General features: G+C 36.7%; 1 protein-coding gene across 1 annotated transcript in view; it reads right to left on the bottom strand.

The window, feature by feature from the left end:
* Positions 1-10,946, bottom strand: part of LOC104981784 (calcium-binding mitochondrial carrier protein SCaMC-1-like) — a 58,950-nt gene that overhangs the window by 26,710 nt on the left and 21,294 nt on the right. The window contains 4 exon segments of the mRNA XM_010831032.1: positions 2,515-2,571; positions 2,574-2,684; positions 8,679-8,786; positions 9,608-9,752. Coding sequence (XP_010829334.1) covers positions 2,515-2,571; positions 2,574-2,684; positions 8,679-8,786; positions 9,608-9,752 — 421 coding nt within the window.

Here is a 10,946-nt window from a genome sequence, read left to right as displayed (position 1 = left end):
TGAAGAAAGCTGAGCAACAAAGAATTGATGCTTTTGAACTGTGGTGTTGGAGAAGACTCTTGAGAGGCCCTTGGACTGCAAGGAGATCCAACCAGTCCATTATAAAGGAGATCAGTCCTGGGTGTTCTTTGGAAGGAATGATGCTAAAGCTGAAACTCCAGTACTTTGGCCACCTCACGTGAAGAGTTGACTCATTGGAAAAGACTCTGATGCTGGGAGGGATTGGGGGCAGGAGGAGAAGGGGACGACAGAGGATGAGATGGCTGGATTGGCATCACGGACTCAATGGATGTGAGTTTGAGTGAACTCCGGGAGTTGGTGATGGACAGGGAGGCCTGGCGTGCTGCAATTCATGGGGTTGCAAATAGTCAGACACGACTGAGTGATTGAACTGAACAGAACTGATTCAGAAAAAAAGAATGAAATGCTGATAAATGCTATAATATGGATGAAACTTGAAACCATATTTCTGAGTGAAAAGAAGCCAGTCATAAAACATTACATGCTGTATAATTACATTTATATGAAGTGTCCTGACTGGACAAATCTATAGACACAGAATACAGATTAGTGGTTTCCAGGGAGTGGAGGAGTTGGATGTGGGGAGTGATTCCTAATGAGCACAGGGTTTCTTTTAGGAGTGATAAAAATGTTATTGAATTAAATAGTAGGGATGGTTGTACAACCTGTGACTATATTGAACTGTACACTTTAAAATGGTATATGAATTATATCTCAATAAAGCTTTTATGATAGAAAATCTTGTCAGCTATGGCATTCCTATGCCCAGAGCCTTCCAACAGTTTCCCATTTCACCTAGAGCAAAAATTAAAGTCCCTTCTACAATCTGCAAGGTCTTGAGAAATCTGTCCCGACCCAGCAGATCTCTGACCTTATCTCCTACTAATCTCTTCTGGCTTACTCTGCTCCAGCTGCACAGGTATGCATCCACCCTAAATGTCCTCTTTGTACGTGTATGTGTGGCTCAACCCCCTCACATCCTCTGGTCTTTACTCAGAAGGTATCTTTTCAGGAAGCCCTTCCAGTCACTAAACTATCTACTCTCCTTTCCTGCTTCATTTTTCTTCACAACCCTATTACTACCATATGCCATGCTTCGAAAGTTTATTGTGTGTCTCACAGTGAAAGAATGTTGATCTCCCTACAGATAGGACTTTCTGTCTCTTCTGTTTGGTGTACCTAGAACAGAGCGTGGTACATGCAACTCAGTAATTATTTATTGAATGAATACATCCTCACTTTTAAGGTGAGAGGATTCAGGCACAGAGAGGTTAAGCAAATTATGAAGCCATAATTTGTACTCGAGCAGTCTGAGTCCACAATCCTAACTGCTATCCTCAGTTCAGTTCAGTTTAGTGGTTCAGTCGTGTCCGACTCTTTGTGACCCCATGAACTGCAGCACGCCAGGCCTCCCTGTCCATCACTAACTCCCAGAGTGCACTCAGACTCACGTCCATCGGGTCTGTGATGCCATCCAGCCATCTCATCCTCTGTCCTCCCCTTCTCCTCCTGCCCCCAATCCCTCCCAGCACCAGAGTCTTTTCCAGTGAGTCAACTCTTTGCATGAGGTGGCAAAGTACTGGAGTTTCAGCTTTAGCATCATTCCTTCCAAAGAAATTCCAGGGCTGATCTTCAGAATGGACTGGTTGGATCTCCTTGCAGTCCAAGGGACTCTCAAGAGTCTTCTCTAACACCACAGTTCAAAAGCATCAATTCTTCAGCGCTCAACCTTCTTCACAGTCCAACTCTCACATCCATATATGACTGCTATCCTAACGGATAAGAATTAATAAGTTTGGTGGGTTGGAAGGTACTCAGGATTACTAAAAAAGGAGGGAGTTGTACAGTGAATGTCATGCTTGATGGTCTGTTAGGATCAGCCACAGAGAATGACCAAAGTGAAACTGGACACTACTAACAGAGAAAAAAAGGTCATTATTATTTTGCACTCCTACTTTCCTCCCCAGAAAAGAACTTCCATTCTTCTCTTCCTTTTTCTGAATCAAGTGACTATAATTGATTTGGAATAGATGATTACTATAACCAGAAATTATTCACGAGGAACCCCAGAACAGAAGTAACATGAGCCAAATCAGACTTCTGACACTAGGAAAAAATGGGGAGCAAAACAGCATCATTCAATCTCCCTGGTGGTCTGAAGATCAGGAGAGAGGTTTTAAAAACAGCTGCAAGTTACTGACATACCAGCTATAGAAACCCAGCAACAGATGGAGTCACTAAGGTGGAGTGGGTTGTGTGCAGGGAAAGGAAAGGAAAGGTCAAGGTCAATACTTACAGAAAACAAGCTTATAGAAAACAATACTTATAGAAACAATCCTGAGAAAGAGAAGCCAGAAAAACAAACTGTAAAAAGAAAAATATGTTTTCTATTCACTCAGTTTTAAATGTATTTTTGATTTAAATTTTTTTCAATTGTATTATATTTTCAGATCTAATAAATCTGATGTAAGGCCATCATAGAAACAAACTCACCTCATAAACAGTGATATCTACACCCACATATGGTATGACAGTCAGAAGACTAGGAATGTGTAGCCTTTGTAAAAGCCTGTAATCTTTTCAAGCTTCCAGATCTTCCTGGCACAGTCCAATAGCCCAGAGTACTGTCCAGTTTTACTTACAGCCAAATTAGTTTTTAAAACCTGAACGTAAAAGACTGTTATAGGGTCATTGATCAGTTACCCAACCCAGGGCAATCCTATAAAGTGTGAGCTACAGTTAGAAATTTCTATTTTCTATATTAGAATTTAGAAAGAGAAAACAATCTTAGGTCAAACTGTATTTTCAATGACAGTATACCTGCTATCATTTTCCTACTTATTCTTGGAATATTTTACTTTTGCATACTACTATGTAACAGTCCATGGGGTCACAAAGAGTTGGACACAACTGAGCGACTGAGCACACACACATACACACACGTTACAAATACAGTGCTTAAATACAAATACAGTGCTTTTACCAAATTCCTGAACTTAACTTTGCAGGAAGATAAAGTATCTGAATCCAGCTGTTCTTCTTTCTGTCTAAATTACATACTAGTGAGCCACAGCTATTATTTTACTGTAAGTCAGATAAGGAACCCAAAATAGAATATAATTGGACCAACCGCTATGGAAAACAAGTTTGAGGTTCCTCAAAAAATTAAAAGAAGATCTACCCTGCTGCTGCTGCTGCTAAGTCGCTTCAGTCGTGTCCTACTCTGTGACACCCCAGAGAAGGCAGCCCAGCAGGCACCCCCGTCCCTGGTATTCTCCAGGCAAGAACACTGGAGTGGGTTGCCATTTCCTTCTCCAAAGCATGAAAGTGAAAAGTGAAAGTGAAGTTGCTCAGTCGTGTCCGACGCTCAGCGACCCCGTGGACTGCAGCCTTCCAGGCTCCTCCGCCCATGGGATTTTCCAGGCAAGAGTACTGGAGTGGGGTGCCATTGCCTTCTATGACCCAGCAATTCTTCTTCTGGTTATAATACACAAAAGAAATGAAAACAGGATTTCAAAGAGATACATGCACTACTATGTTTGTATGTTTAGCACTATTCTGTAGCACTATTCACAACAGCCAAGATACGGAAATAAGCTCGTCAACAGATATATATGCATGTATATCTTCTTTGTCCGTTCATATATATACATATATGTATATATTATAATAGAATGTTATTCACCTATGAAAAAGGAGGACATTCTGCCATGTGTAGTGTGCTAAGTGAAATAAATCAGACAGAGGAAGACAAGTACAGTACAGTATCACATATATGTTTAATCTAAAAAGCCAAACTTGCAAAAACAGAGTAAAATGGTGGTTACCAGGGCATAAGAGGTGGGGCAGGTAAGATAGATGCAATTTAAGGGTACAAACTTGCAACAAGTAATAATTAAGCTCTAGAGGAAATGGCAACCCACTCCAGTGTTCTTGCCTGGAGAATCCTAGGGACGGGGGAGCCTGGTGGGCTGCCGTCTATGGGGTTGGACAGAGTCGGACACGACTGAAGCAACTTAGCAGCAGCAGTAGCAGAGATCGAACACACAGTATAGTGAATACAGACAACAATCTTGTACTATAATCAACCATCTTGCTGAGAGACTCAGATCAGATCAGATCAGTCGCTCAGTCGTGTCTGACTCTTTGCTGAAAGACTAGAACTTATTTATTCCAACCACTAAAAAGAAAGAATAACTATGAGTATGATTGTAGTGCTAAATATTGCTATAATATATAAATGTATCAAATTAACTGTTGAACACCTTAAATTTACATAATACTATGTGTCAGATAGGTTCAGGAAAGAAACCTAAAAGAAAAATGAAGCTCCTACAACCTCCATCTCCAACATAAGTATCCTAATAAACTGATATTAGGATTTCACAAACATCAACACATGTATACATATACACACAGCTTGTGAATGGCAGTAGGTTTTTTAAACCATATATATATATATATATATATACACACACACACACATATAGGAACACACACACAAATACCAACTCACTCAGTCGTGTCTGACTCTTTGCAACCCCATGGACTGTAGCCTACCAGGCTCGTCTGTCCACGGGATTTTCCAGGCAATAGTACTGGAGTGGATTGCCATTTCCTTCTCCAACACAAAGAAAGACCCAAAAAATAGAAAATAAAAGACTAAGGAACTTATCCAGGTGAAAGAATGTTAAAGAGACCTGACACGTGATCTGAATTGGATCTGGAAAAAGAAATTACTATAAAGACAATTATTAGAACAATTAACAATTAATTACATTTCAATAAGGACTGTGGATTAAATAATAGTATTGTACTGCTGATAAATTTCCTGATTTTGACAATATATAAAAGAAAGTTCTTCATTCTAAGGAAATTCACACCAAAATTTTTAAAGGTAAAGGGACACAACGTTTCCAACTTTCTCTCTCTCTACACAAATACACACACACGCGCACACACACACACCTGTATGGAGAAAGGCAAAATGTTTATTGAAATTTGTGTAGAGTATCCAGAGTTTCCTTGGACTAATGGAAAACACAGAAAACTCTGCTGAGATTGAAGTTTAGCATGAAATAAGCTGTTTCTTTACAAGTGGGAAAGAAACTTGGTGAGCCTTAATTGTTATACTATTTATTCATTTTTCATTGAGAAATGCTATGATAGAAATGTATTTGCAGGAATCTCCTTATCTCCGACTAGATCAGTTGCTTCTTTACTGTGCATATATAAAGCTACACAATCTGAAGGACATACTGCTTATCCTAGATTATATATAAATACTGCCAGATAAACACAGGTCAATTTATACTTTGAAGAGAAAATAATCTTAAAATTCAAAAACCACATGGAAAATCTGTATTGTTTTTAAAAATTGGATGTTTCATTCTTATAAAAAGAGTAAAGAAGTATCATCATGACAGAAAAATATATTCTGAATGTATTTAAATTTTATACATCTGCTCTGACTCATAGCTCTAAAATTAATCACCTTCATGATTAATCCAGGGTCTCTGGGTGTTCCTTGTATTCATTAACTTGGAATTTATAAAAAATAAATAATAGCAAAACAAATCAGAGACTTTAAAACAAAAATAATTTAAATCCTCAGAGGAATTCAAGATTATATTTCATCTAGGAGGACAGTTCAATATTTGCAAATCAATCAATGTCACACATTACATGAACATTGAAGGATAAAAAATCATGTGATCATCTCAAGATGCAGAAAAAACTTCTGATAAAATTCAACATATATTTATGATAAAACTCCCAAGAAAGTGGGCATAGAGGGAATATACCTCAACATAATAATGGCCATATAAGACAAACTTGTTGCCAACATCATACTCAATGGTGAAAAGCTAAGATCAGGAACAAGAAAAAGATGCTCACTAAACCACTTTTATTCAATATAGTATTGGAAGTCCTAGCCACAGTAGTCAGTGGATCTAAATTGGAAAGAAGTAAAACTGTCATTGTTTGCAGGTGAGATGATACTATATAGAAAATACTAAAAAGCTGACACCAAGGAAACTACTAAAACTCATAAAGGAATTCAGTAAAGTTACAGAATATAAAATTATGATCCAGGGCTTTCCTGGTGGCCCAATGGTTAGGAATCCACCTGCCAAAGCAATTTTTAAAATTGACATGTGGAAACATAATTGTTGGTATTTCTTTACATTGACAATAAACTAACAGAAAGAGAAAATTAGAAAACAACCCATTTACAATTGCATCAAAAATAATGAAATACCTAGGAATAAATCTAACCAAAAAGATAAAGGACTTGTACCAGAAAACTATAAGACACTGATAAAAGAAACTAAAGACAGCACAAACAAATGGGAAGATAACTATGCTCATGGATTAGAAGAATTAATATTATTAATATGACTATGTTACTCAAGGCAATCTACAGATTTGGTGTAGGCTCTATCAAAATACCAATTGCATTTTTCACAGAACTAGGACAAATACAATTTTTAAATTTGTATGGGAACACAAAATACCATAAATAGCCAAAACAATCTTGAGAAAGAAGAAGAAAGCTAGAGGTAACATACCCCTTGGTTTCAAACTATACTACAAAGCTACAGCAAACAAAACAGTATGGTGCTGGACCCAAAACAGACACATAAATCAATGGAAGAGGATAGAGAGTCAAGAAATAAACCCATATTTATATGGCTAATTATAAATAATGCCAGAGGAGGCAAGATGTTGGAGGTACAATGCAAAAAAGACAGCCATCTCAATAAATGGTGCTGGGAAGATTGGACAGTTATATGCAAAAGAGTCAACCCAGACTACTTTGTCACATCATTTACAAAAATAGACTCCAAATGGATTAAAGATTTAAATTTAAGTCTTGAAACTATAAAACTCCTAGAAGAAAATATAGGCAGTGTACACTTTGACATCAGTCTTAGCAATATTTTTTGTATATGTCTCCTCAGGCAAAGGGAAACAAAAGCAAAAATAAACAGATGAAATTACATTAAATCAAAGGGCTTTTTCACAACAAAGGAAGCTATCAACAAAACAAAAAGGCAGCCTACTGAATGGGAGAAGATATCTGCAAATTATATATCTGATAAGGGGTTGATATCCAAAATATACAAAGAACTCATACAATTCAACATCAAACTCCCCACCAAAAAAATGGACAGAAGACCTGAGTAGACATTTTTCCAAAGAAGACATACAGATGACCAACAAACATGAAAGGATACTCAGTATCACAAATCATCAGAGAAATGAAAATCAAAACTATAATGAGATATCACCTCACACCTATCAGAATGGCTATCATCAAGAGACATCAAATAACAAGTGTTGGCAAGGATGTGAAGAAAGCAAACCCTTGAGCACTGTTGGTGGGAATATAAATTGGTGCAGCCACTATGGAAAACAGTACAGAAGTTCTTCAAAGAAACCTAAAGATAGAACTACCATACGATCCAGCAATACCACTTTTGGGTGTTTTTCTGAAGAGAGCAAAAACCCTAATTTGAAAAGATATATGCACCCCTATGTTCATTGCAGCATTATTTACAATAGCCAATATATGGAAGCAACCAAAGTGTCCATCAATAAATCAATGGATAAAGAATACATATATATATACAGAAAGATCAAAAAGAAAAGCAAAATCCAAAATTATTTAATAGTAGATTTCCCAGAGCCGGGAAAAAGATCATTAAAAAGATCTGAAATTAACTGATGAAAGAAAAGGGTCAGAATCTACACATTTCATGATAAAATTTCAGGAAAACAAGAATTAAAAGAAACTCTTAAGAGTTTCCAGATTATTTAATAAGAGTAATGTAAAGTGGTTGGATATAAGTTTAACTTAAAAATTCAGGAGTTTTCATATATACAAACAGTAAACATTAGCAAAATCTAATGAAATACATTAATAGAAACAAATACCACAATGTATCTAGTAATAAAAGCCTCAAATGCACAAGACCTGTATAAGAAAATTATAAACTTTATCAAATAATACAAGAAAAGATCTAAATGGAAAGGAAGACATATCTCATTGCTGGGCAAAAAAGAAATTCAATATTATAATTGTCATTTCTTCCCCAAATTCACTAAATACAACTAAGAGTCAAAATCCCAATTTGGTTTACTTTGGTTTTTTTAAGAAACTTGGCAAGCCAATTCTAATGTTCATATGGAAGGGAAAATGCAAGAAAATAACAACAACAAAATGTCCCATTGGCAGATGAATGGATAAAGAACATGTGTTATGTGTGTGTGTGTACATATATATATATATATACACACACACACATACACGCAACAGAATGTTACTTAGCCATCAAAAAGAATGAAATAATGCCATTTGCAACAATATGGATGGACCTAGATATTATCATACTTAGCAAAGTCAGAAAGACAAATACTATATCACTTATATAAGTAAATATAAGTGATATTTATATTTTAGTAAAATAAAATATGATACAAATCAAAGCAACAGAAATGCCAGCTTAGATATCACAGATCTGGTAACACTGCCCTAGCAACAGATTTTCTCTACTCAATAGCTACTAATAATAAGAGGATTCTGGCTCATTTGAAAAAAAGTTAGCCATAATTTCCATTAAGGATAACAGATCTTTTTCAATAGCACTTACCTCTAAGGGGTAAATAAAAAACTGAGAAGTGGCACCAGCCAAAGAAGCAGAAGCAAACTTCTCAAGTATTCCTAATTCGCCTCCTTCAGAAGAAAGATACTCCTTATACTGTATTAACAAGAGTTCAAAGATATGTTAGCATTGAAAAAGTTCAAAGAGGCATGCAAGTCATTCAATATCAGTGGATACCCAGGCATTTAATTTATAGTTTAAAACTATAATCCACATTTTCGTGCTGCTTAGTCACTCAGTCATGTCCAACTCTGCGATTCCACAGACTATAGCCCACCAGGCTCTTCTATCCATGAGATTTCCCAGGCAAGAATACTGGAGTGGGTTGCCATATCCTCTTCCAGGGGATCCTCCTGACCCAGGAATTGAACCCGTGTCTCTTGCATTACCTAGTACCTAAATATAGTCATGTATATTAGATAGGAGGCCTCAACCTTAACAGTAGAGACTTTATCTTGTACCTCAATTTGCTTAGAATAAGACATACAGCAAATAAGGTATATAGCAAACATTCAACAAGTGTTGATTATGATAAGCAATAAATATAAAGAAAATGGAAAATTCTGAGATGGAAACAACTGAGAACCTTATGCAATATGTTTTGATGGCAGCCATGTTATAATGAAGCAACATGACATGACAAATAAACCCGTGTTCTTGCCTGGAGAATCCCGTGGAGAGAGGAGCCTGGCAGGCTACAGTCCACGGGGTCACAAAGAGCTGGACATGACTGAAGCAACTTAACACACACACACAATTATATAATAATAATATAATTACATAACTTTATAGTAATGTTCCAACACAGATAAACAACTACTTCCCTTTGTTTTGTAATAACCCCAACTGATTTTTTAAAAAGTAAAACTGAATAACATGCCCTTGTTAATAAATGTCATAGGCAGTGTGGTTTTTACCTGTTCATAAGACCAGATCTTAACAGCTATTTCAGGAGCAAGCTTGAAAACATTCGTACCATTTCCTCTCCACAAAGAAATGACTCCACCCTCTTTCATCATCTCTATTAAATGGCTCATTATCTTCACATTCTTTGTTTCTAAACTCTGAGCCTTGAAAAGGAAAGGAAGAATTTTGAAAATCACAATACGATTTGAAGAACTTTGAAAACCACATATTGTAATTTTCATGTGATTGGCAGGACAGAGTTGAAGTTCCTAAAATATGGAAGGTCTCTCCTGTTGGGGAAACAGCAGCTGTTGGGGTGATTAGACAGCTTTTGAGCCATGTTTATTTTAATCCCTGCACTATAGCTTAAGAAGAGGACACCTTACACAGGGGACACAAGATTATGCTGCAGACATAGTTGCTTTGTTGCCCCCTCCTCAGAGGGATGAACAATGACTCTCCCATCAGGAAGAGTGAAATTGGGTGTACATTTCAAGAGAAGTGTCAGGGAAGCAACATTTCTGAAAAGTTAAGGCCACAGAAACTCAGAGAACTTATTGCTAACAATTGGCTATGAGGCCTTTAACAAGGGTGATCAGTGTGGTCAGTGAAAGCAGAGAAAAGAAAGCGGAATCCAACTAACTCTGTGGCCAAAATCTGAAACCTTTTCCAGGGCACATATTAGAAAAGAGATATACACTTGTCTTAAGACAGTATCAGAGAATGTGCTCTAGACATTGACTATACTGCATTAACATGAGAAAAATTAAACCCAGAGCAATATGACTCAACATGTGAGTGAAGATAATGGGAAAAATAAAAGATAATTCAACAAATATAGTCCAGTAAAAGAAGCTACAAAAGTGGTTTTAAAATAAGAGGTATTAAAGAGCTATATATCTGTTTTTAAGGAGACTGGCAGCAGTCTGATGGCTGTAGTATGATAGTTGCATACCTAGTAAATGTGGAGGGGATCAGCAGGCTCATTGTAAAACATATGAAGAGAAAAGGAGGAAAAACTGACCAAAAATGAAAAAAAAAAAACAAAAACAAAAAACAAGAACCAGTATGAAGATAATTACCAACTCTCTATTGAGGAGAAAAAGATACAACTCAGAATGATACCTGTATTTTACAGCCATAGTAATAAATAGGTTTACTTTAATTTGTGCAATAAATCTATAAAAGAGAGTTAAAATTCAGTCAACATAGAACATAAGGAAATCTTTCTGAACTGGCTTGTATACAGTCACTGAGCTAAGCCCTTGCATACCCACTCTCTCCTGCACCAGTCACTCTAGCTTCAGGGAGTCCCAGGTAGACTCCACTTTAAATGGGTGCCTGCCTAAG

Source organism: Bison bison, unplaced genomic scaffold (genome assembly GCF_000754665.1).
Source record: "Bison bison bison isolate TAMUID 2011002044 unplaced genomic scaffold, Bison_UMD1.0 scf7180017864519, whole genome shotgun sequence".
NCBI classification, from domain to species: Eukaryota; Metazoa; Chordata; class Mammalia; order Artiodactyla; family Bovidae; genus Bison; species Bison bison.
The sequence above is the reverse complement of the archived record's forward strand: the minus strand, read 5'-3'. Positions and strand labels throughout refer to the sequence as shown.